This window comes from Emydura macquarii, unplaced genomic scaffold (genome assembly GCF_026122565.2).
Source record: "Emydura macquarii macquarii isolate MOO-44397 ecotype Brisbane River unplaced genomic scaffold, CSIRO-AGI_Emac_v2 contig_2369, whole genome shotgun sequence".
NCBI lineage: Eukaryota > Metazoa > Chordata > Testudines > Chelidae > Emydura > Emydura macquarii.
Window position 1 is genome coordinate 1,660,225 of NW_027132506.1, and position 26,217 is coordinate 1,686,441.

A 26,217-nucleotide genomic window follows, 5' to 3' on the forward strand; every position below is an offset into this window, starting at 1 on the left:
GGCAGCACAGTCAGCGAGCAGCTTTTCCTTTCTCCCTCCCTTGATAAATGGCCTTATTAAATAAACCCTTTCCCTGCAGGGCCCCTGAGTATTAATCTAAGTGCAGCGCCCAGAGATAAATGCCCTGCCACTAGCCATTAGCAGCAGCATCTTAGTTCAGCCTCCTTATGCCGGCCCGCTCAGCAGCCTGGAGCGTGGGTTAGAGAACCAGAGCATAGGGCTGTAGCTGGAGAAATGGTCCAGCTTGAAAGGCCCAGGCAAATAGACCCCTTCACAGTGATGCCCACGCTCCCCTGCACAGCCGGGAAACTCCCCCAAGTCTAGCGTCGTTTATTTCACCTGCTTCCTTGCATGCGTTCCGGTTTGCGCCACACCTGGAATGCTGCTGCCCCCGTCCCCATGGGCACGGGGCTCTCCAGCCCCATTTTACAGTCTCTCCACTGACTGCCCATAAAACTGTCTCGATCCAAGGTTTTAGTGCTCATTTCAGAGGCATTCCACGCCCATGGCCTGGTACAGCTGACAGATCCTTTGTCACCCTCTGCTCCTGGTCCTTGGTGCAGGTCAGAATCAACAGGCTGGTCCCAGTCGTCCTTGGGAGGTAGGGTTTTGAGCAGCCCTGTCCCATCTGCAATGAATGGGGATGTCACTTCAGCACTGGGCTTCCTTATCTTTTCCCCTGAGCCCTGATAGACACCAGTGGCGTTTGCAAGTGACTGGGAATGACGACATGCAGGCAGCCTGAGAGCTTCCGTCTTCCCTCGGGCTGGATTTCAGTGGCAGGAATGGGCAATGCTGCCTTCATGTAAATCCACACAGACCTGCTGTCCCACAGGGGGACACAGCGCTTGCTCTTGCAGTGCCAGTTAGGGCTAGTGACGCCCCGATGGCACCAAGGTTTGTAGTGGAGGATAGGGGACACCTCCCCTAAAAACTAGTGTCCTGTCCCTTTTCCCCCAGGACCGCGTATAACATTCCTTGTTGCTACTTTGCGTTTGGGGACAGGGGGAGGGGTTACCAGCTGTCCCATCCACCTTGGCTAAGGAAAAGAAACCCCCCAAACTCCCCCTCCCAGGCCTTGCCCCAGATGCAGGACACAGGGCCCCAGAACAAAGTGCCACATGCACGAGCCCTGCACACCCCGGGGGCTGATCCGAACACTTCCTTTGTGACCCCATCCAGCCCCACAGAGCAAGGTGGCTTCACAGAGGGCAAATCCATGTTGCTCTGCTGCTGTGGAATCTAGGCATCTCTGGGAGACTTGTAAAGGGCCTGGTACCTGCCCTCTATTCGCCTACCTCCCCAGTGCAGTCGGGGGGTCGGGCTTGGGGAGGGTTTAAGCTCTCTTGGAACACGGATCTGGGATGGGGAGTCAGGGCTCTGAGGCAAAGCAGGAGAGAGGAAGGGGCTCCTTTACCCACTGGAAAACATCCTCCATGCCCTAGGCAGCGCCAAAAACAAGGGGGCTGCGTCCCACAGCTGCTCGTGAAGCAGAGCTCAGCCTCGCCCCCAAAGGAAATATAATCACTTCCAATTAGGGAACATCTTGCATTAGTAATCAAAGCCTGGCCATTTACAAGTCATTCCCAGTAATTGAGAGTAATTAAGCACTAATTAATTCACGTCGGGCCAGATCCTGTTCAAGTCAGTGACGAAGCTGTCTTTGACTCTGACCAGAGCAGGATTGGGCCCTTGCTGAGCAGGGTGTAGCCATGGCAGGAAGGATCAGGCCGTCGGGGGATGTGCCGGTGACATGACATGATTAGGTGTTTGAAGGCTGACCCAAGGAGCAGGCTGTGTTGTGCCACGCAAGGGCTGTCTCTTTGGTCTGTGTCTGTGCAGCGCATGGCACAGCGGGGTCCCGGGCTACGGGGGAGGGGGCTCGTGCATATCACCACAGTACAAATAAGTCATAAATAATAATACTGTTCTCAGGCTCTTCTGCAGTTGCCAAGGGATTTGGATTGTGACTAAATCCCTGGGAGTCAATACCCAGCGGTGTTTTCTCTTCAGATGAGTCAATAAAAGTGATGCCCAGTGTTTATTTCTCCTAGTACCCTGGCACCTGCTGGGATCTTGCCTGAGAATCCAACACAGCCTTCCCCTCGTACCATTCAGAGGAGGCTGGCTTCCCTGCTTCCACACGTGGCGAAGGCTGATCCGTGTGCAGCACCTAGCACAGGGGGGCCAAGATCCCCAGTTGGGGCCTCTGGCCCCCGCCCTAACACAAGTAATAACTAATGAGCCTCACAGTGGGCTCCTGTTGGCTTGGCCCTCTGCAGACACACACCGGGGCAAGCCGATTTAGCTGCCGCAACTAGCCCTCTGACAATGGAGGCACCAGGGGCTTTTTTGGAAACTTTGGCTTAGCTAAATGGGTTGGCACAAGCTCCAAGCCCCACCTTCGTTAGCTCCCTTCCCCTCTCCTTCTGCACATTCCCACTCCACATTCCCCAGCAGCTGGGGTGGTGAAGGGGAGCTCCGCGAGGAGTCCTGTCCCTCCAGGGCTGAATGGGTGGCAGAAGGAAGCAGCTGCCAGAGGGCCTGGCTGTGTGCAATCAGGTCAGGAGGCAGGCTGACAAGCGTCATGAGCACAAGCTCAGTCTGGGTGAGGTAGGTAGAGATCTAGGTAGGAAGCCCTGGGGGAGGAGGGATTGTGTGTGAGAGGCAGGGAAGGCTAGTGGGTAGGGCCCTGAACTGGGACTCTGGAGATCTGACTTCTAGTCCCAGCTCTGCCCGTGAGCTCAGGTAAATCATTTCCCCTCCCACCCTTTGTCTTGACTGTTTCCATCGCAGGCCCTTTGGGGGCTGTTTCTCACCATGCGTGTGCAGCGCCTAGCATGATGGAGGTCATGATCTCAGTAGAGACCTTCAGAGAATAATAACCTTACATTTGGGCCAAAGATCCTTATAAGCAGAGCTGTGCGCAAGGAACAAAACACGGGGCCCAGTGTCATGCAAACATTTCTGTTGCTTTGTTCCAATCCGGTTTGTGTCCTAGACATGCTTTTCACAAAACTGCTGCCAAGCGACCTGCCCCTGCCCTGTCATTGCAGCGTGGCATGCCAGGCCGTGGGGCTGCAAAGTGGCTGCTTGTCAGGAATGAGTGTTTTCCAATCTTCCAATATTGCTTGTAATTTTTCCTCCCCTTTGGGGACAGAACCATGGAAGAGCGGAGGGTGAAAACGGATCCAATTTGGATTGGAAAACTGCAGATTTCCACTGATCTTTATGCGCCCGCAGACCCAGCTCCTTTTAAACATTGCAACCAAAGTGTAAAGATCCAGCACTACTGATAATAACTTGCACTGTGAGAGCACCAATCGGGGCCCCACTTTGCCAGGCACCGTACAGACACATAGGGCATGTCTGCACTACAGAGTCTTTCCTGGTCGTGGCTCACCTGCATGCAGATGATCCAGGCTTGCCAACCCCACCTCTGAGCATCCACGTTGCAGAGCAATCCGCGGCCCCCCATGGCCATGTCCACACGGGGCTGCAGTTACCTGAGCTTGGCACCGGAGCCGTTCTAGGAATGACTTCGCTGTGTATTGTGGGAGAACGCGTCTGTCCTTCCCTTTGCGGAAGTGATTCTGGCCAGCGCCCACACATGTAGCTAAGCCTCCATGCGCTCTGTGCTTCGGTCTGTTCCAGCCATGGCCGAGCGATGGATCCAGCCCTGTTGGATGAGTTGCTCCTGCATGCGGCGGCAGGGTACAGGAAGAGGATATCAGTGAGAGGGCAGGAGACATTTCCACAGCAGCTGCTGACCCTTGGATGGTGGCAGCGGGTCTTATTCACAGTGAGAAACAGCCCCTGTCCTGAAGAGTTTACAGGCTCAGTGTTTTAAGACTTAGGCGACAGGTGGCTACAACAGACAGATGGGGGAGCATAAGGAAACCATGAGGCGATACTGATCAGCAGGCTGGGCAATGGCACCATGTCCCAGTGCCCAGTGTTCTGCAGGCATCACAGCAGAGGGCAGTGTTCTCGAGGAGGGCAGTGAGGTGCTTTTGCAGCTGTTGCAGAGTTGGGATTTTGCGTGCCCATAGAAGGGCAGTGCCATGGGTGTTGTGTCCTCCTTTGTCCCCCTCTTTGATGTATAAACCTCACCCCATGGTGCAGAGCTTTCACCCTGTTGCTGCAAGAGGGACTCGACAGGGAGCAGGCAGCCGGGTTGTGTGTGTGCTCTTTAAACAGGAGATAAAGGCTTTCCTAATTGTTCTTAGTGGGAGGGTTTGGGGTGACGATTTTTTCCTCCAAGCAGCTAAAAATAACCTAATCAGGTCTGGCCTTTGAAACCACCAGGAGGGCAAATAGCATCTTCCTATGTATGCGTCTGTCAGCATAATCACTGCTCGAAAAAAAAGGGACGTGATGATGGAAGAGTTTAGCATTTAGAGCTCATTAAGCCGATACGATATTGAACGGCGGGTTGCTCTCAATTTGCAAGGCCTTTCTGCATCTTCCCCTTGGCTTTCCAGGAGAGCCAGCACCGACTTCTCTCCCCTTCTCCTTGGTGCGCTGTGTCTGGGCCAGTGGAGTGGGGTCATTACAGCTGAGGAGAGATGACGCAGAGCTCTCCTGTGACACCCCCATCTCGGCGCTAGAGCTGATGCACACCAGTCTCTGTGGCATACAGATAATGCCGTCTGCCTTGGTGTCCCAACTTCCATCGCAATCCCTAGCGGCCAGCACCTTGGCTCTGCAGGCTGGGGTCTGGCAGAGGGCGCTTGCTGTGTGGGTCAGAGAGGGGCTGAGGCCCATCAGTTAGGGCAATCGTGGCATGGAAGGGCTGGGGAGTTTGCAGTGCACGAGGAGTGCGGCCTGTCAGTCACTGAGTGGTATTGAGTGTGAGTCCTGCTCTGCTACAAAGACTTGTGCAGAGAGGAAAGCACCTGGAAGAATCTCCCAGGAACCTGCTCCAGTCAGCTCACAGGAGCTGAGTTACCGCCCAAGCCAGGGAAAGCAAGCCCTGCTCATCAGGCTGAGTGAATAAGGAGCTGCCCCCATCTCACACAGGTGGGTATCTGCCCCTCCTCACTTCCTCTAGGCAGCACAACAAACATCTGCAAGGGATTCTGGCAACACCCCAGCAGGGCCCCAATTCTCCAAAGGTCTTAGGCATGTGCCTAACTTGAAGTCAGCTGATTTCAGTGGGGTTCCTGACATGCTTACATTTAGGCAGGTGCTTACATACCTTGCTGATTTGGGAACAAAAGTCTGGGCCGCTCTGCAGTGGGAAGGGATGTAAGCTCTCTGCCTGCTGGAGGTTTTCTATCAAACCAGGCCCCGGCCTTTGATGTTAATAGCAGGTGAACGGAGGACACAAGGCGGGTTGTGCAGAGATGTTGCTGTGCCGTTGTGTAGGAGACGAGACGAGACTGAGCTGCCGGGTGCACGCAGATCTTGATGTGGAGGTCTCCATGAGCTCCCGGGGTTTGGAGGCGGGGACTTTGGCTCGGAAAACTCACCCCGTTTGCAACAGTGTACAGAGGATTTGAAGTTTGATGCTGCCCATCCATCATGCTCTATTTTGCACTCCCTGAATACAGACGAGCCAAACTTCCTGCTGAGGATTCTGGGTGGTGTAGTCCAGCAGGCTGCTTCCAGGATTAAGGAGGGCAGGTATTAGAACTGCTACTAGAAGGCGTTTAAAAAACCATGTGCATATCTATATTTGCCACACGGAGCCCTTTCTGTGGCTTTCTGTGGGGTGGGCCGGCCTCCAATTATCAGAGAGTCATTTAACCATGGACGCTAGAGCAGATCTGGTTTTATCCAGCCCAGGACAATAGACATACACACACATGCCCTCTGGCCGCCCACTGCTGTACTTCTCCCATCCTAACCTTGCCCCTGCCAGGTGAGCCAGGGCTCCGATGCGATGTCTGTCTCTTCCCTGGGGGGCCCGCGCTATCTTCACGCTCTGTCTTTGCTCATTGCAGGTACATCCAAGGGGCTTCCTCTCCGAAGGACATGGTGATCATCGTGGATGTGTGAGTGTTGTTGGGACTGGGAGGAACCTGTAGGAACCCCCCCTCCCTGGATTCCTTTTATGGCCAGGGCCTTGTTGTGAAATTCTCATCTAGCCAATCAACGGTCTGCAAATGGGGGGAGCCAGAGGGAGCACGTGACTCTGCCTGTCCCGATGAAAGGCTCTGGGGGGCTGCTGAGGAGTGGTGGGGTCCCTGGTCATGCCATTCCCCCGCGCAGCACGCCTTGTATTGCCCACCCCAGAGCTGTTTGTCGCCTTGCGCCACATCACAAGCCACGTCCCCTCTGCCTCCCCAGGAGCGGCAGCGTCAGCGGCCTGACCCTGAAGCTGATGAAGACGTCGGTCTGCGAGATGCTGGACACCCTTTCGGATGATGACTACGTCAACGTGGCTTCGGTGAGTACCGCTCTGGGGTGGGGAGAGGGGTGGAGAATCCTAGCAACAAGAGATGGAGAACAGCCTTTATGTCCACGGGGGCCGACTGGCCTGGCTTGGGCGTAATGCAACTAGATACTGGGACTCGCAGCCCTCCCACACCCGGACCCGTGTCACTGGGAGGAAAGTTTCCTGACTACGTTTCCTTTGGCTATATAGGAAACCCATGTGACTTCTGGTCAATCCAGACTGGGTTGGTCTTTCTAAAAGACACACGCTGGCTCAGCCAGAAGTTCTGGGCTGGAATCATTCGATGGAAATCTTTGATCTGTGCCAAGCATGAGACAATCAGAACGGTCCCTTCTGCCTTAACATCTAGGAATCTGTGGAATGTGTATCTAGTGATCAGGGAGGTGGTGGATAGTTCTTTTCCTGTACCCTCGTGGGTGCTGGGGTTGTCCCCACATTAGCTGGGCGTGGAGATGCTCTTTCTTTTGAGGCTTTTTACAAGAAATTCAGGAAAATACCCCTGGACCCTTTCAAGCTGCTCTCAGACCAGTGTGAGGAGAAGCATGCTGAAGATAACTCCCCACCCAGGGGCAGCAAGGAGTTTGCTGAGCATCTTCAAGGAAAGGCAAAAGGGAACCGTCCGCAGCTTCTCCCGCCCTCTGGGCTTCTCCTGCCACGAGCAAACTACTAGCCAGGCTAAATCCTGCCCAGCGCTAATGGGGAGAGAGGGTGTAGCAGAGTCTCTTCCGTGCATGTAAGAGCAGGACAGGATTACAAGCTGTTCAAGAGTCGCTAGGGAAGGACATTGGCCACCGTGCACATGGCACAACTGAGCCCTAATGGGGTTTGGTCAAGCTCGTAGGGGATGTGAGCATGTCCTCAGCCAGCTAGCACATACATTACCTTCCGCATGAGACACTCACCTGGGATGCATATTGCACCCTGCGGTAACGTGCGTCCACCCTGTGCCTGCAGGATGGCTCTCGTCACCAAGGCAAAACCGGCACGACTCCCTGCCACCTTCCCAGTTTGGCTTATCCCAGTAAGGGCAGAAGTTTGCCCCTAGGTCACCAACCCTACACATTGAATGAAACTGTGTCACACGTGACAGCCCTCCCACTCCTCACGCTGTTCAGTACACATGATTATTTGGCAACGGCAAATTGAGTGGCACTAATTACACTTTATCCTTTTTGATTGCTAACCAACACACTAATTGTTCTGTAGATACTCTCTATAGACAAGTAACCTCAGTGCTGCTCTGTGCTATGACAGTGGATCACTGAGCTGCTAAATAACTATGCCGTTGTGACTGGAGCCGTGTACAGTGAGGCGCTAAGAAATTGTTACACAGTAACTTCTGTGTAGAGTTGTTAAATGCCAAGTAATTGCACTCTGCTTCTTGCCTGTAAAAGGGTGCTGCACCTAGTGTGCTCAGTCTTGGAGAGAGAGAGGGAAACCACTGAATGTGGTCATTTGGGGAGATACCCTGCCGGTGCGCCGGCATGACGTACACTGATTGCTGTGTCACCGTGCATGGTTGCCATCAAAGCGTTAGGGACATCTGTGACTCTCTGCAGCTCCGTCCAGCCTGGGCAGCGTCTCATCCCTGTCCTCCTCCTCTGCTTCTGCTTGGAGGGGTTTTGTCGCTACTCCGTATGTCTCTGGTCTTTTGAGGAGGGCTCCAGCAGTCAGTGGTAGCGCTCATCGACCTCATGGGTGCCATCAGAGCCGCAAGGCCAAGGAAACGACCATAGTTCTTGCGATTGGGTGAAGCTTTCAGCTTGATGGCCACATAGTGACTTTCCAATGAAAACTGATCCTCAGCCAGGGCATGCATTGGTCTTACCACTCCCCCCCCAGTGGCCTGTCCTTTGGATCAGCCTTGCCAAAGGGTCATGGATAGTTACAAGCCCAGGCGTCAGATCGACTCTCCTGGCCTTTGCCAGGGTGACAGAGCCCAACAGCACAATGATCTCTGCTCCTTTGCCCAAATAAAACATCTTGCCGGGGAGCGTGGGCGAGCTCAAATGGTAAGAATTCCTTCAGGGACCGCCGCCTGCCCCAAATGCTGCAATGTCACCCTGGCCCACTGTGGTGTGCGGGGCCATAATGGAGGTGCTCTGGTAGGGTTGTTTTTAATGAGGGTTGCCAAAAGCTCTTTCCCTTCTTCCCTCTCCATCCTGAGTCCATTCACCCAGCTCCTGATGGACTTTTCAGCTGCCCCAAAACAGCTGATTCCCCAACTTCCATCAAAGAGGGTGTCAAACCCAAGTGCAACGGTCAACCCACTGGGAGTCTGGATGATTGCTGGAAGTCTGGCAGCTTTGCTGATGCCTTGGGAGTGCGGGGGAGGAATGAGGAGAAGGAAGACCTCCCTGGTATTGCCACAAATCAGTAAAGCCAGCTGATGGCGTTCAGGGGGGTTCTAACAGCAGCTCGTGTTGTCACCAGCCTCCAGCACCCAGGAGTTAATTGCTTCCATAGTGAGCAAGATCTGGGAAATGGCTCGGGCCTCTCACAAAATCCCACGGCATCTGGGAGGAGACAAGTGTGCTCTTCGTTTCACTTGTTTCTTTCTTCCTTTCTTTTTATAACGGGAAAGGGGGGGAGTATCCAGCCCTTCGGAGGCGCTGCCCTCCGCCTCGCACAGCTCCCGCAGCCCCATTTACCATTTCTGTCACCTTTCCCTTCCCTCCCCTCTCCCGACGTCTCCCTGCCTTTGATCGATTGCAAACGACAAAACACACCTGTGAGAAATAAATTACATGCTTCCTTTGCCATTCCCCCCATGCCGGTGTTGATGGCCTGTTTTGTTTGCATGAGATGTTCATTGTAGTGAAGATGGGGTGTTGGCATGAGAGGCAAGGAGCGGCCGAGACTTGGGGCTGGCCAAGGGAGACGTATAGTGCCATCAGCCTTGCTGGCTGGAGAGGCTTTGTGGCTCTGCAGGGGGAGCTGTGAGATCAGACTGGCCATTCAGCAAAAAGCTCTGGCTTGCCGAAAGCAGGGCAGGATCTAGTTAATAGGATACGTGTGACTTCTGAGAACCGTGCTGCCAACGGGAGTAAGAGGATCACAGTCTAGCTTATCCCTCCCACCAGACGGGACACAAAACTGTTTGAAGCAACCTCTGCGGACCTGCCATTAGGGCAGGTGCCACCGGCCAGTGCTTCAGACCTGGAATGGATACAGGCAGGAAGAGCGCTCTGTGGGAATGCCAGCCTCCTCTTACAAAGAGAGGGAGGCTGGTGAAGGATGACTTACGGGAGAGAGGCGGGTGCCTTCACCGCTCACTTATTGGTCTGTGTCATGCTCCTGATGTAGCGTCAATACGAGATGCAGAGGGCATGAAAACTCAGGCCATGGTCTCCATGTGTGGCTGTCTCTACTGAAGAGGGTTGGCCTAACGCTTCCTGCAGTAGGGCAGAGGTGGGGCGAAAGCCTGTTCCCACAGTCACTGAAGGCAATGGAAAGGCTCCCACGGGTTTGGGTCAGGCCCCTCGCTGGGTAACACAGCTATACTCACTCGAGCTTTGTAGAAGCCACTTCCGGGTCCCTCTGCTGTCTCCTTTGCACTCATTGAGGCCTCGCATACAGCCACCTGCCCCTTGCTCAAGGAATCTGCTGCTGCCTTCGCCTGCACGCTCCGGCACAGACTAGTGCAGATGGCGCCTCGGCAGTTGGATGGAACATTTTCACCGCAACAACGTCCTGGGATCTCTGAGAATGAGACTGGCCTACTGGAGCTAACGGGGCACGTGCATCACTCAACGAGATTAGCAGACTTATCAACCTCCTTCCATGGCCCACTCGCTACAGGGGGAGGAATCCCCCACTCGGCTGGGTGGGTTACGCTCAGTAAGCAGAGTGCTGGGGATGTCCCTGTCCCGTCCCAGGCTGAGTCACGCTGTGATGTGTTGGGTGGCGTCATGTCTCTTTGAGGCTACGGGGGATAACGCAACAAGAGGCCTGGATGTTCAGATTTATCTGGGAAGCTCTTCGCGTCAGGCCAGACAGCAGAGCAGAGGCCTTGACAGAGGTCACAGAGGAAACTGCAGCTTCTTGCTGGTTGACCATTGCCACAAACTCTGGGGCTGTGAAGCTGTTGGGGGCCAGTTTGCCACGGCAGCCAAGAGATACGAGATTCCTGTTGCCCAGAAGGTGACAAGGATAAATAGCGACCTTCCTGAAGATGCCTCTCCAGCCATCACCGCTGGAGGGTCCAAGCTAACCAGCCAGCCAGATGTCTGATGGGCTGCGTGGCGGGGCAGTTCTCTAGCCAGGCTGTGCTGCCAGGTGATAAAGGCCTCTCCCCCACGCTGGGGAAGACTGAAGAAGCAGCATGTCTGGAGCTGAGGTTGGATTGCCCCCAGAGCTGAAGATCCGTCATCAGGATCATCAGCCTATGTGGCTGCAAGCCTGGGGCTCATTGAAACCAGCCCCAATTGGCAGCTCGACAGTCTCACGCCAGGCCCAGGCCCAGGCGGGGCAGGACATGACAAGAACCGTACGTCTGGGGGTACACTTTCTCACTGCCAAGGGGCGTATTTTGACGCCGCCCCTCCTATCACCAGATTTGACTACCCCAATTTTCATGGTGAGAGTGGAATGTAGTCAAGGGTTAGAACCCAATGTGGGTAATTAGCATATATGATAATGAGTAGAGAGGTAATTAGGTGAAAGCTGTGTATAGAAGGGTATAAAAAGTCACCACTTAGACAAAGGGGGGCGCTCCATCAACGCCTGATTCTGCAGGAGGTGTTGCCAGTCGGACCAGAGGATCCACTGACTCCCTGGTGGGGCCCCTGAAGAAAGCCGTTCCTGTGTACAGCCTTCTGAGTGATTGCCTAGCTCTCCAGGCTTAGTGAGTATGAGATATTGTAGTTAGTTTTAGGCTTTGTATTTAACTAGTGTATTTATAGCAAACCTTGCACATTAAACCTTATTGAGCTGCACATTGGGCATACTGTGTCTCACTGGTATCCACACTGATCCCTAAGCGTCCAGTATCAACAGTTAGACGGGCACCTGTCAGAGATGGTTTAGGTTCACTTGGTCCTGCCTCAGCACAGGGGATGGACTGGATGACTTCTCAAGGCACCTTCCAGCCCAACATTCCCACGATTCTATGGGATGACCTGCGCAATGAACCCTGTCTTGCAACGACATTGGGAAGTCATCACATCTGCCGCGGCACACGTCAGCGCCCTGCCCTGATCACACCAGGGAGGCGTCCTGTCGCTTTCTAGGCCCATCGCAGGACAGGCCTTGCCTGGCGGGAGGCTGGTGCTGCAGTTGCTCTTTGTCTCAAGAACCCCCTCTCTAGCAGGGAAGTAGCGAGTCTGGCTAGTTTTGCTGGATCACTGCTTCCCTAAATGAACACTGTAGCTCCAGAAAACTAAGCCATAAGCAGAATGAGGATCCTCCTCTGCCTGCCCTCTCACCCCTGCTCTAATCTCTCAGTGCTCGAGCATAGCACAGGTCGTTTGCTTAAATAGGTCTGCTACCTTGTGATAAGGCGCTAGAATGTCCTGCAGAAATCCTACCCAGAGATGCTCAGGAAAATCACGTCTGCCTCCATGGACAGATAGAGTCTGCTCTTGGTTACACTGGTGTAAATGCCATCTAGCTTGATTGAACTCTGTGGAATTCCTCCAGCATTTACACCAGGGTAACTGCTTCCTAGACATTCATTTCTCCTTTGGGAGGTAGTTCCTACCAGTTCCCGCTCCTTTTCCTCCTCCTGCTCCTGCCCCTCTCCCGTTCAGGAATTGAGATGGTGAGCTGGGAATAATTCTGGTCCCAAAAGAAGTCAGGGGGTGTAGAACGGGCAGGAAATGCTTTCTCAAGGCCCTGAGCGTGAGCTCACAGCCCTGTCTGGCATGTGTGAGCAGCTGATTGGGTAAGGCAAGGGTCTGTTACTTAGACAGTGTCGGGTTAGAAATCACCAGGCCGATCCTAGCCCAATCTCTGTCGCTTTTGTGCCACTTCTGGAGGCACAGAGTAGGTTGCCAGGGCCATGTTCAGTTTTAAGGAAGCTGTTTTTCATTGGACGGTTGTTTAAAATGGAAACATTTCTAGTCATCTTAGTTGATAAGCCTTGTGTTTACTAAGCCTAAATTTTAGGGTCTAAAATGTTCCTGCCAGCGTCCCATTAAATGACAATGTTATGGGCTGAAAGCGGTGTGATAAGCAATGTGATTCCAGGCTCTTTGGAAATTACTGGTTTCTAGGAGGGTGATTATAGTATTTGATTTATTACCCCTTTATTCTCCTGTTCATTTCCCATCACATTTATCAAAAGAGAAGCAGAAGACGCACGTATCTCTCTAGATTGGCAATGGAAATTTTACACTGGACTGTTGAGGAGATGCAGCCGGGTGCATTGCTGGATTGGTTCGTTTTGAGACTGGCCAGGATTTTCAAACTCAGGCTCCTAACCCCATCTCTAGGTTTCGACATAAAAATGACCTTGTTTTCAGCAGTGCTGAGTAACTGCAGCTGTGGTTGAAACCATTAAGAACTGCTCTCCCCAGCCCCTCCGAAATCAGACTATTTAGGACCCTAATTGTTGATTTAGAAGTCTGACTTCAGGCACTTGGGTTTGAAAGTGTTCCCACCTCTAGGTCACAGGTTTTACTCTGGCCTAGACCCAGGTGCCTCAAGTCACTGCCAGCTGAGTCGCTCAGTGGCCTGTGTGATATGAGTTGTGATCTCAGGGCAGCTTTCAGCACCAGACTCAAGGCCCATTGAAGTCAGTGGAAGAACTTTCAATGGGTTTTGGATTAGGATCCCCCCAGTGATTAGGTATCTACAAAACACACAAACCCTCCCAGCATAACTAGCACTATTTGCCCCATGGCCCTTGATGACAATCTCAGTAAAGAGAATAAGGTGCAAATGTGCTCAAAGACTGAGCTGTCTAGAGGGGATTGATTGCTCCATGGCAGGCAGTATCTAGCAGAACTTCATAGACCTCCACCAGCTCCCCTGGGAAGGTACCTGTGTTCCTTTATTACACTATTATATTCTATAGCAATGGGCCAGATCTGCAGTGCACCACAGCACTGCTCGACCCGGCTTCTCTGCCTGCTGCTGCTTGACTAGGCCTATCTCATCCTTCCCAACCACCATCTGTCTCTCTGCTGGTCCCCCACGCTGCCCATGCCTGAAAGGGAAGAAGCAGATTTTAAGCCCAGCTCTCAGAGATGTTGCAGTTACATTCTCCTGGGTCCTGCGGGACGAGATGCCCCCCGTTTATATCCGGGATGGATTTTCCTCTCTCGCTGGCTCATGTGTCCTTTATTTATTTATTTAGCTAGATTTATGTCATTACAAACAGTGTATTGGCACTTGAACTGATACAGAGCCATCCCAGCCACTCCAGGTACAATGGCAGGTGAAATCATTTTTAGCACAACAGGTACCCTGGGCTGCTAAGTGCCCCCTGGAGAAGTCCCATAAGTTATGACTGCTAAGCGGTGTTGGGAGCTGTGATTTATAACCCGCTAAGCATTGCCATGGGGAAGGCAAGTCTTTGGTTCTCCTCCTCCGCCAGGCTGGTTGCCTGTCAGTTGAGGATTATAGTGTCGCTGCTGGAGTCCCTCCGCTGCCCCTCCAACATACTGTGACGCTCGGTCCCCTCCTTTCTTGCTTCCTAGTTTAATGAGAAGGCAAAGCCTGTGTCCTGTTTCAAGCACCTGGTCCAGGCCAACATCCGCAACAAGAAGGTCTTCAAGGAAGACGTGCAGGAGATGGTGGCCAAGGGGACGACCGACTACAAAGCCGGCTTTGAGTACGCCTTTGACCAGCTACAAAACGTAAGCTTGGGGACTCAGACCTTCTGGGGAGGATGCATTGGGACTCAGATGCAGGGGCTTCCAAAGGAAGGCTGTGCTGGGACAAAATCCCAGGCAGTTCTAAGGGGCTTTAGGGGCCAGGGCTTCAGGATCCTGATGGGGCTTGCGGGTGAAATGCTGGGTTGCCAAGCAGGAGGCTCTGAATATTCACTGCCAGATGACTCTGCAGTTCACGAGCCTGGGGCTGCAGCCTCTGTGGTCAATCAGCCGTTACCCCCAGCCTGTGACTGTGAATTCGTCTCCCCTTCACCTGGGGCTCTCAGCCTAGAGGGGAAGGTCGTTATTATCATCATTTATTATATGTAGTATCATAGCCTGTAGGAGCCCTAGTCATGGACCAGGACCCCATCATGCTAGGTGCTGTACATTTTTATTGTTGTTATCACCTGTGCCAAGTGCTGAAGAAACACAGAATAGCCAAACAATTCCTGCCCACAGAGCTTCCAATCTAAAGCTGTGTCTACACTGCACACCAATGTATAGTTACATGCCGCAGTGTGGACACAGCCTGCTTTTACCGCTTTAGATCAGTCAGCGCTCCTGCCCCACTCCCCACAGCGCCCCCTGCTGGGAGAGGCTGGGCCTGGAGCAGAGAGCACCAAACAGGCAGTGCTATTCTCCATTTCCTGCAGTGCTCCCCACAGGATGGGCCTTGAGATGCACTGTGTTCCATTCACAGATGCCCCCCACACCCTCCCAGGACTCTCACCCAGTGTCACAGGCAACTGCTAAGCCCTGCATGAGGCCAGCAGCTGCACCCGTGCTGGAAAAGCACAGCTCAGCCTGGCCCAGGGCAGAGCCTGCCTGCGTCGGTTCTGCAGCCCTGGGCAGATCGATGGAGAGCCTCGAGAATTGGAATTTCAGTTTTCACAGGAACTGCTGTCGCTGGCGTTTCATTAAAACGTTCGCAGGGCCTGCCTGAAAGGGCTCGGCTCAGACTGGCCGCCAAGGCAGTGGGCCAGATAAAGATGAATAGCCCTATTAACCGCTGAGCAGTAATAGTCATAACATAATTTTCCTCCAGACAGCCCCTTCCCCCCCCCCCCGAGCTCCACCCCCAGTTCACCTCCACCACATTCACCCCTGGAGAATCGGGCACGGAAAACAGATTTGTCACAGCCAGCAGGGCGAGCTGGGGCCGAGTCCTGCAGTGATGCGGAGTCATCTGTACGTGCACACTGCTTTACACACACGCACGCCGCTGTGCACGCCCATGCGCCGCTGTGCACACCCACGTGCTGCTGTGCACGCCTGCACGCCCACGTGCTGCTGTGCATGCCCGCACTCTCCCTGCTTGAGAGTTCTTCCAATTGCATGTTGCTCTTTTCTCTGTGTCTGGGCGGGTCCTGTGGTACACGCCTGGCTCTCTGGCCTCTCTAGTTCCCTGTCACCTTCCTTTCTCCCATTCCAGATGGAGGCAGGATTACTTTGTGCTGCCCGGCAGCAAGCACTGGAGGGGGTCCTCAGTGGTTCTGACTCCCAGGTCGTGGCGTCCTCAGAGCAGGGCTGGCTGTGTCCCCCTCTGCTTCCGGTCCCCTTCCCTTCCAGAACCCAAAGTGTCCAGGCTAGGTCTGGAAGGCCCTGTAGACATGGCTGTCCCCCCTGTGCTTTCAGCCGCAGCCCTGTGCCCAGGGACAAGGGAAGCAGGATGAGAGCTCAGCCGGACAGGGGCGTGGCGCCCATCTGCAGGAATCAGCAAGGGGTACTTGGGGGAGGGATGGGCCAGGGTTATCCAGAGAGGGATCGTTCACCTTTTAGGAGGAATGGAGTGAAATCGAGAAGGGGAAAATTTGGTCTCAATCTCAGAGGAGACTTCTGGGGGCCTCTGTCCCCAGGAGAGCAATGGGAGCTCTTAGCTTGGCTCATTTCATACTAGGCTGGAGGGGGCCCTGGAGAACGGGGATCCCAACTTTGCTGGCCAAGGGGAATCGGCCAGATGGCCTCCTGGGTCCTTCCTGGCTTCAGTGAATAGGAAGGAAGTTGCAGCAGGTGCAATGGCCTGAATGAGATGATCCTGCAACGGATGTTGCTCGTCACCAGGGCTGCTTCTCGGGGGATGCTTCTAAGCTCTTCGTCCCTCATGTCCTTAAAATGGGGGCGTGTTATAAGGATGTGTCGTTCCCACGCATAGACATGGACAGGCACCCACAATACAAGACAGAAACAATTCCATAGGCTCCTCGGAGGACACGGTGGTTATTATTCTGGACATGGAGACCTCCCAGAACTTCACAGTGACAGTGGGGATAAAACTCACACTGCCGTGCTCCAAATGCACAGGCCATCTGAGCTAAAGGAGAATCCCCCATAGGTGTCAGCAGTATAGGGCATAGGAAATATGGTGGAGTATTGCAGCAGAAAGTGGGACACAATGCTCCAGCCAGTCTGTTGCTGTATATAATAGACATGTACATACCCTGTATATAGCCCTTCTTCGCAGAAGCTCGTGCATTGGTTTAACCCAGGGGTGAGACAGAGGTAGGGTGACCAAATGTCCCAGTTTTATAGGGACAGTCCCGATATTCGGGGCTTTTTCTTATATAGGCACCTATTACCCCCACCACCGTCCCCATATTTTACACTTGCTAGCTGGTCACCCTAGACAGTGGCGATCTATATGCTCTGAGCCTTCCAGGGCCTACCCTCACTCTGTTTCTCGCTCTTGGTTGCAGTCCAACATCACACGAGCCAACTGCAATAAGATGATCATGATGTTCACGGATGGCGGGGAAGACCGGGTCCAGGATGTGTTTGAGAAGTACAACTGGCCCAATAAAACAGTGAGTGCTCTGGTATTAGACCCACCAATCCCCTGCTAAAATGGTCCTGGCTCCAGCGCTGCTCAGAAGCACTGCCCATGGGATGCTCCAACAGGCGCTATGTGCGTTCACTTCTTACCCCCAAATGACCATACTGCTGTGTGCTGTGGGTTTGTTTCTTGGGCTCTGCTCCTAGCCTTTCCCAGCAGGAGGCACTGCGAGGAATGGGCTAGGAGCGTTGTCTCTTGGAAGACTCCCGGCTATTTCACTTCTCAGCCTTTCCCAGCAGGAGGCACTGGAGGGAATCAGTGCAGGAGCACCGACTGTGGTGGGCTCCCAATTATTCCAGCCCCAGCCTCTCCCAACAGGGGGCACTGTGAGGAGCGGGGCAGGAGCACTGGCCGTGTGTGTGGTTTGGGGGGGTGTCCTGGCTACTTCAGTCCGATCCAATCCCAGCAGGGGGCGCTGTGGGGAAAGTGATGAGAATGCCCGCTGTAGCAGGGCAGGGACCCAAGTCCTTGGTGGACTTGGTTTTGCTGAGGTTTACGTCGCGGGCCTTTATGGTACTGCATTTAAAAGCAGATTAAAACGTTTTATTAGCAAATGTTTAAGCACAAAACAATAAAGCGATAGTCAAGGTTCAAAAAGCACAGCAATACAGCATCCGGGGATGACACGCAGTGGGGGGGAATGGGGGCTGATCGGGGATGAGCTGTGGCCCGTGGGAGGGGCTGGGGGTGTGGGGCTTGAGGGTTGCAGGCGGGTGTGGGGGGGGAACGCTATCCAGCGTTGAGGGAGCGTCTCTGGGAGGCATTGCCAGGGAGGGCGAGTGAGTCCATGCGTGGGGGTGGAGGTCTGGGGAGTACAGTGGCGTACGGGGGGATATGTGGGTTGGGGGACGCTATCCATGGTGGAGGGGATCTCTGGAAGGTTGAGGAGGGAGGGTCCCTGGTATTACATATACAGTTTCATCGTAATCTGCAGTTTCCAGGCGAGAGCGAGTCATTTCCATCTCCCCCTGGGTCCCGAGAGGGTTGTTCGAAGCGGCTCGCAGCGGGTCTGTGTTCTGACCTAGTTAACATTTACATACCCGCAGACTTTCACTCCCTGCAGTTCTACAGTGAAGGGTTGGGTGAGATAACAGGCAGGCTGATAAGGCAAAAGCATCCCCTTGGGTGGAGGAAAGCTTCCCGCCTGTGTATGCATTGCATTAGCAGGACTGGGGGCAGGGAAACTTCCTCATGGCTTTTAAGAGCAGATCCCGCAAATGCAAACTTACTGTGTCACAGGGTGTGCATGCACCACACACTCACACACCCACCCTTTCCCACCTCCCTTCCTCACTGAGGAGCAGTGTAGCTAACAAACTTCTGTTCCACAGCCTGGAGAAAGGGGCCCATCATAGGGTACTGGACACGCATGGCCTTGGATCCATTTTTGTAAGGAAAGACATGAGGTGTGCAGCTAACGATCCACTGAACTGTAGTAATCCACTCAACTAGCGCAGGCACGCGCCGCATCCTGTTAAGGATTCTGGGTAATGTAGTCCAACTTCCTTGGACTAAGAAGTATTGTATTTAGACCAGGTATCCCCAAACTTTCAGCTACCAGGGCCACATCACTCAAGTCTTGCTCTTATGGTGGGCCGGAACGGCTCCTCCTGGCCAGGGTGCTGGGCCCACATCACGTGGGAGAGAGGCCAGGCCGGGAGCAGGGAATGAAGACGTGGCACACCACTCGTGAAAGGTTGCCCCTGCGTTATGTTGTGCAGGGCTGCACATAATTGTAATGCCACTGGACTCAGCAGGCTGGGCAAAATGTGTCGGCGGGCCGGATGCGGCCCACGGGCTGTAGTTTGGGGACCCCTGATTTAGACCTACCACTAGAGGGTACTCCAAACTGTAGAGCCCAGAATCCTGCCCCATGAAGCCTGACTGATTGCAGTGGGGTTGCACAAGGCAGGATTTGCTGCTATGTACACTTATTGCTACATTACATGTGTGGAAAGGAAGCCCAGATTAAAGGGTTCCTGGGTGCTGATCCGGGCATGTGGGGACTGTCATGGTCCCATCAGGTCCCTGCTGAGCAGTGATCAGCCCTGAGATGGGAGTGGGATAGGCAGCATTTTGATTCAAGGTTGCTGGGAACCAAAAATCATCCTTATGCCATGGAAGTCTGGTGGCCTGTGTGAAATGAGTGCTCAGTTCTCAGCCTGCCGTGAATATCCACAGCACAAAAGCCACAGCCGCCCCTGCAATTAGTCGGGTGATAGTGTCAGGTGAGAGGTTACAGGTTGAATGAGCCATGGCTCCGGAGGGCCTGTCTGGACTAAGAATTTGCCTGGATTCCAGCACTGATATGGACCCCTCATAAGTGCAGAGGAAGCCGTGATTTGCACTGGGGCCTGAAAACAGGGTGTGATCCACTGATGCAAATTGCAGCGAACCCTGTCTCACTGCAGCTGCACCGGTGGCCGAGATTGGGACCGCCCTGCAGGGTAGCCAGGGCCTGAGCTCTCCTCCGAGTCCGGCCTTCCAGAGGCACAACGGAGGGCAAGCTTGCACCACCACTTCCAGGTTGTGCTGTTCTTTGTGCATAGACACAAGGCCTGCGTCCCCAAGGGCCCTGTGCCAAACGGGGACCTGTTGCAGCCTACCTCTGAGCTCAGGGGAGCCTGTGAGCTACAAACAGATCCAGCCTTTCCAGGCTCTTCAGAGGACAGGGGATGGATAAAAGCGTGGTTTGGGGGTACGAGCGATGGGCCCCGCAGGGATCCGGCGTGCAGAGCCCTATGCCAGGGGCAGGAGGAAGAGTTTTTCCCTGGGATCTACGCGCTGTGGATAAGCCAGCAAAGCGGGCAGAGGTGATCTCATCCACCTGGCACCCTCCATCTCTTCCTGGGTCTGCCCATCATGAGTAGGGGATTGAAAATGAGTCAGGAAAGGTGGGCGAGAAGCCCTGTGAGGTGTCTGCATGTGGGTCCCGGAGCTGCCTTGCCTGCACCGGCTCAGTCGCAAGTAAAGGGGAAACAGCCAGCGGCTTTATTACCAGATTCTGCCTCATTTGGTGAGAGCTATTTACACGTTCGCCCTTCCTGCCCTTCTGCTCCCACGCTGAGCTGCTGTCGCTGTCATGGGGCAGTTCACATGCCAGAGCCATCTTAATACCTACGCCGACCTTGAAGTGCCAGGGAAGGAGATGGGCAGAACTCCCTCGCCCGGGCTGCTGGCACAGTGGGGGATGTGTCACAGGCAGCCGGGCTGGGAGGGAGGGGAATAAATCGTTGTCTTTCGGTCCCATCAGTGGGGAGCGCTCTCAAGGGACTGTGGGAACCATAGCAGAGGAGATATCAGGACCAGGAGACAGGAGGGTTGTGCTCAGATGGCCCCTTTCTCTGCAAACCCACTCTTCTCCCACATAGCTCCGTGCGCACAGACCCAGCATGCCTGGGTCCTTCTTGATCGACTCTCTGGGGTGCTGCTCAGGTCAAGGTAGAGTGTTGCATGCTGGGAGCTGTAGTCTACAGCTGCCGCTGAGATCAAGGAGCTGCCTGGATCAGGTGGAAACCAAACATGCGTTGATTGTAAGAGCAAGAGTCGTAAGTGTCTTGGTGCTAACAATGCGAAGCCGATTCAATCGATTGGGGGGGAGTGCTTCGAGACTTTGACAGAGAATACTAAGAGGAAGGGTATATGGGGAGCGAGATTTTCTTTGCTTTAGCTTGTAATAACATTTTCAATGCCCCACAACCCCCCGATCGCATTTCAGAACCCCCACTCCCAGGGGTTGTGACCCACTGGTTGAGCGACACTGAAGCCTTGAATGCTGGGACCTATGCTAAAGATGGGGGTGGCCATGGGCTGCATCATAGACCTTAGAGGGCTAAGTGTCACCCCCCCCGGCGGGGTTGTGGGCACCCCAGCAGTATATAATAGTGAATAGGTGCAACTGCACTAAACTTGGCCTAATCCTGATTCGTCTTGTTAACCAAGGCCTTGATCTCAGACAGTGACAGGCCGCGCGATGTGCCAGTGGTAGTGAAGGGTTTTTCTAAGACCCAGGTCCAGGTTTTTCTAAGTACAGAGATGTGGCTACACCTAACTGATTGATTGAAAATCAACGAGTCTCAGGCTCCTAAGTCAATTAGGCACAGGAACGCGGAGCAGAACAGTGTCCTAACTGCCTTTCCGGGCGGGCCCTAAGTCACCTAATGTGCGTAGAAACTGTGTTGGAAATCCAGCCAGCCGGACACGAGAGTTCAGCCTGGCAGGTGTGCCAATGGCAGGCCAGGCTCCCGTCCTATGTAAAAGCACCTAGCCCTTCTACGGCCCTAACCAGCCCTCCCCCACTCCGCGCTAGCATCACCTTACAGTGGGAGTGAATGAGGCCACAGACAGGATCCATGGGACACCCGTCAGTGGGCGCCAAAGGCCGCATGTTCTGATGGAGAGAGGCACAAGAGTGAGACTCAGGAGATCTGGGTGCTTTTCCCAGCTCCATCGCTGCCTGGCTGTATGCTACTGGGCAAGCCACTTCACCTCTCTGGTTCCTCGTCCTGGTCTCGCCTCTTTCCATTGTACTCGACTGTCTCTCGCTGTGTTTGTACAGTGAGGCCCTGATCTCAAGTGGGGTCCTTAGAGAAGAAGAAGAATTTGGGCGCTTCTGTCTCCCAGCCCCTTACTCCGTCTGCTACGCCAGTGGCTCTCAACCTGTCCAGACAACTCTCTCCCTTTCCGGAGCCTGATTTGTCTCACGTACCCCAAGTTTCACCTCAATTAAAAACTACTTGCCTACAAAATCAGACATAAAAATACAAAAGCGGCACAGCACACGATCACTGAACAACTGCTGCCTTTCTCATTTGTCCCCTGTAATTCTGAAATACATCAACGGGAATATAAAGGTTGTTCTTACATTTCAGGGTATAGTACAGAGAGCCGTATAAACAAGTCACAGTCTGTATGGAATGTTAGTTTGTACTGACTTTGCAAGTGCTGTGTATGTTGCCTGTTGTAAAACAAAGTGACTATCTGATGAGCTGATGTACCCCCTGCAAGACCTTTGCGTACCCCTAGGGGCACACTTCCCGCTGGCTGGGAACCTCTGTGCTAGTGCACGCTGCTGTGCACATCGATTCCTAGAGGTAAGGGCGGAAGGGGCCATCGGATCGTCTAGTCTGAGACCCTCGCCCCGTTACCGGTGTGCCGGGCAGCCAAGCCTGGATTTGAAGCCACTCTCACAGCCCTTGACTCCAGCATTGCTGTGCCCCAAGCCCAGCCTGGCCAGTTCGCTCCATAAGGACCTTCGACCTGAGCTGCTACAACAGCCCAGCTCTCGTGGCGTTGAGGTCTAGCGAGGAGACGTTGTGGGGCAGTTAGCAGATCCCCGTCTGTCCCGTTACTAACCTGCCCTCCCCTTCCCCCCAGGTGCGAGTGTTCACTTTCTCAGTGGGGCAGCACAACTACGACGTGACCCCCCTGCAGTGGATGGCGTGTGCCAACAAAGGTAAGGAGGATGGCGCTGGGGGAGGCGATAGCCAGCAGGCCATGAACAGTGGGGCAAGGAGCGGGAGGGAGGCTGTGAGACTGGAGAGACATATTAACCCTTCGCTCCCATAGGAGAGCTTGGAGCCCGGCAGGTAGATTCCTGACAGCTTGGCTAATTGGGTTTTGCTTCTCAGTTGTGTTTGTTTCAAAGAAGAGCTAAAATCCTACCTGGGAAGACACTGCTGTGGGGAAGCTCACCCCGGCAGGGTTCTGAGTGGCGTGGCCAGGGCACTGCTCTGGGGAAGCTCACCCCGCTGGATAATTGCATGGCATTGAGCCGTTGCAGATCTAACCTACGAGGAGCAGGGCTGTAGCTTTGCTGCTGTGTGGATTAACCGGGGGGTCGGCTGGCATCTGGCCTCTCATGCGCTGGGCATTTTGGGGAAAGGGGAGCAGCGAGGAGCCGGGGGTGCTGGGATCAGCGCTCTCCAAATTCATGAGATGCTCCAAATAGCTTCTGTGCTCTCCGGAGCTGCTCTGAGCCCTGGCAGCAAAGCAAAACTAACCCAAGAGTGCCCTCTGCCGGCTGGTCGGGAGCCTGCCGGGAAAGCACAGGTGAGTCGCCATCCGCTCGGAAGGCGTCTGTGCTTTCCATCTGCCACCGGCAAAGCGCATCCTCCTGGCCTGACCTTCTGCCGAGGCCGAGGTGGAGAGAGAATGCAAAGTCTCCCTGGGAGCCAGCACTGTGCGCCACTCGCTGCCCCGGCTTTGTCACACTTCGTGGCGGAGGAGGTGCGTGGGAAGCTTGCTCTGCTTTTGCTGCCTGGAGAGGGGCTCCGGGCTCCAGGGTGGCCTGGACAGCACCTTTTGCCAGCACGTAGCTCCCTGTAAAGAGAAAGGCAGCCCATCCCTGTTTCACTTTTGTGCCCCTGGGGACACCCGCTGCCAGGGGAGCCGGATGGCACGTGCAGCACCCCCGCACACAGGGGAGGGGACCACACGTGGGGGCACTGCCACAAGTGCAGAGCTGGGGGCATGGAGCAGATCTGGGGAGGGTCTCGCCCTGGAGCTGAGCTGCCCGAGAGGCAGTGACCTGACTCAGGAACAAGGATCGGCTGGGGCAGCTGGTCCCCCCGCACTGCTCACGCTGCCAGCTCCCCAGAGCGTGGTGCGTAGAGGGGGCACCGTGGGCCTCTCCTGCAACTCTCCAGCCATCTGATCCGTGGGTTCCGCAGCCACCGCCTTGCCCTCCTTCCAGCACGGCGTCAGGCTCCAGCCCTGCTTCATGAGGCCGACCAGGCCATGCCACCACCATCACCCCCGTCCCGACCCTCCTATTCCAGGAGCCGTGGCACTCACCCTTCTCCCAAGCGAGCGCATAGCCCCAGGCCAAGCTCACCCCTCTCTCCCTTGCCAGCTTGCCGCCTGCTCCCCCAGCTGGAAGGACGCATTGGGGTGAAGGCATCTGTTCCTTGCAGAGGCTTGGCCCAGCAGCACTCTCCCCTCCTGCCATCAGTCTGATGTCTCCCTCCCCATAGCCTCCTCATGTGCAGGCCAAGGCGAGATCCCCTCTCCCTATAGCTGTTGCTCTGCCCCCCTGCCCTGACTCCTCCCCCCCCCCCCCCACATCCCCCCCGCATCTCCTTCAGCAGCCTCCTGGCACCGTCCTCCGCCGTGGACTCTCCCGCCCTCCTCCCTTCCTGCCGCCTCACATCTCTGCCTCTTCCTTAGCTGACGCTGCTTTTGGCGCTCCTTTGTTCCTGGCCCAGATCTCCTCCTCACCCTGTCGCTATCAGTCGCTAGATGGCGGCTGCCCATTAGTCCCCAGGCTGGCGTTAATTCATCTTGCCCTCTTGGCGCCCTCTCCCCTCCCGGCATGTTCGGAAATTCGTGCACGGCAGCATCTCTTCCTCACCCCTCTTAGCCTCACTTGAGTCTTAATTACCGAGCGGCGGGTCCCACAGCAGGTAATCCTCGTTACGGCTTATCAGCTCCCTCCACACCTCGCTTGTGGGAGTGCAGGGCTGCCTAGTGGTTAGAGCGACGGGCTCTGGGGTGGGCTCCAGCTCTCCAGCGCACCGGCCAGGCTAGTGGCAAGGTTTTGGAAAGTGACCCGTGGTTTTGGGAGCCTGAGATCTTCTGATTTTCTGTGAACACAGAGCCCCTGCTGTCAGCACGTCAGCCTCTCCGGTGACTCCAGCTGGGTCCCGGCACGAGGAGTGCACTGCACAGGCTGTCTCAGCTGCAGGGGGCTGATAGGGAGACTGCCTGCTCAGCTGGCCTGATCCTTGGCCTGGCAGCTGAGCAGTGAAGATAAGAGAGCTGCAGAGTGGACGGGAGGGGGGCTGCAGGAGCCTTCAGCCTCAGACTGGTGAGAGCAGACCCCAGAGTGACTCTGCTGGCTGCAGACATGGTCTCTGGCTTCCCCTGCCCAACCGAGCAAGGGATTGTACTAAAGCTGTGAGCTAGCGAGACATCCTCGGGGAGATCAGGACTGTACACCACTCAACACGCTGTGGGGAAATAGGACTTCCAGTGACCTGGCGAGACGGCCGAGGTCACGGCAAAGAATCATCAAGCAGGTTAGATAGTGGAGGGGAAACTGAGGCACGATAGCTGTGTCACCTGGTTTTGCCACAATGGGGCACCAAAGAGCAAAGGTGACCACTGAGAGGCCCCCCTCCCCCAATCACTGGTCTCCTTTTAAGCTGATTGACGCCTATTATCGTCTCCTGTGGGGGAGGGGGCATTTACAAACTGCTCCTGACTTCCCAGGGCTTTGGGTGGCAGGGGGTGGCTGTTCTTTAGACCAACAGCATCAGTGCCAGCTGCAGCAGAACCTGGGAGCTCAGCATGGCTCGGATTCCTCCAGATGGGCCTGATCATACAGCTCCTTCTGGGCCTGCACCCACCCCTGCTATTCCAGCCCTGCGCTACGGGCTCTCCCAGCTGTGCCCGTACCCCTCAATCCCAACCCACAGACCCCCCCCCCCCCCCCCCTGCTGCTCTGCTAGCCCTGGGCTCCACCCGCTCCCAGCTCTGTTATGCCCTTTGCTGCTGCCCTATAGGATTCAATCCGTGTTCCGGTCCTCACCGCTCCTTTGAGTCTGGCTCCTCCTCTTTCCTGTCTGGTTTGCTGCCAAATCCCGCCCGGGCTTCCACCCAGAGAGAGCAGCTGGGAATCCTGCTGTCCCCCTGGATTGCTGGCTCCCCTCTCCCCTGTGCTTGTTGCGCCCGGGGCTCTAGCTCAGGGATCCCTGCAGCTGGTACCAGTGGGACTTTGGGCTGTGGGGCGGGAGGGCGTTAGGGGAAGTGCGAATGGGGAGATGCCAGGCTGTAGGCAGTGGGCGTGTTTCTCTAACTCTGTGCTTTGTTTCTCTGCATAGGTTACTACTTTGAAATTCCCTCCATCGGGGCCATCCGAATCAACACACAGGTAAGGCGCCTCGCCGGGCCTCCAGCTCACGTACACCCAGGGACCCACCAGCGGGAAGGCCAGATAGGACTATTCTGACCTCCCGCATCACCCAAGTCTGAGAACCGGCCTCTGGGATTCCTGCATCCGGCCCAGTGGCTTGGGGTTGAGCCAGACCAAAGCCGGGGCAGGACTCCAGGTGCTGGAGGAGAAGCCAGCCCAAAGGGGTAGTTAATCGCCCTCACTCTGAAACATGAGCAGCTCTTTCCAGATTGACCTTAGTTGGCTTCATCTCCTGGCCACTGGATCTTGT

At 54.9% G+C, this 26,217-nt stretch overlaps 1 protein-coding gene across 1 annotated transcript in view; it reads left to right on the plus strand.

Annotated features, from left to right (window-relative positions):
• The window catches only part of CACNA2D2 (calcium voltage-gated channel auxiliary subunit alpha2delta 2), a 467,666-nt gene that overhangs the window by 391,202 nt on the left and 50,247 nt on the right, over nt 1-26,217 (plus strand). The window contains exons 9-14 of the mRNA XM_067561187.1: nt 5,949-5,999; nt 6,295-6,394; nt 14,047-14,205; nt 16,917-17,024; nt 22,430-22,508; nt 25,876-25,925. Coding sequence (XP_067417288.1) covers nt 5,949-5,999; nt 6,295-6,394; nt 14,047-14,205; nt 16,917-17,024; nt 22,430-22,508; nt 25,876-25,925 — 547 coding nt within the window. The remainder of the gene's footprint in view (nt 1-5,948; nt 6,000-6,294; nt 6,395-14,046; nt 14,206-16,916; nt 17,025-22,429; nt 22,509-25,875; nt 25,926-26,217) is intronic.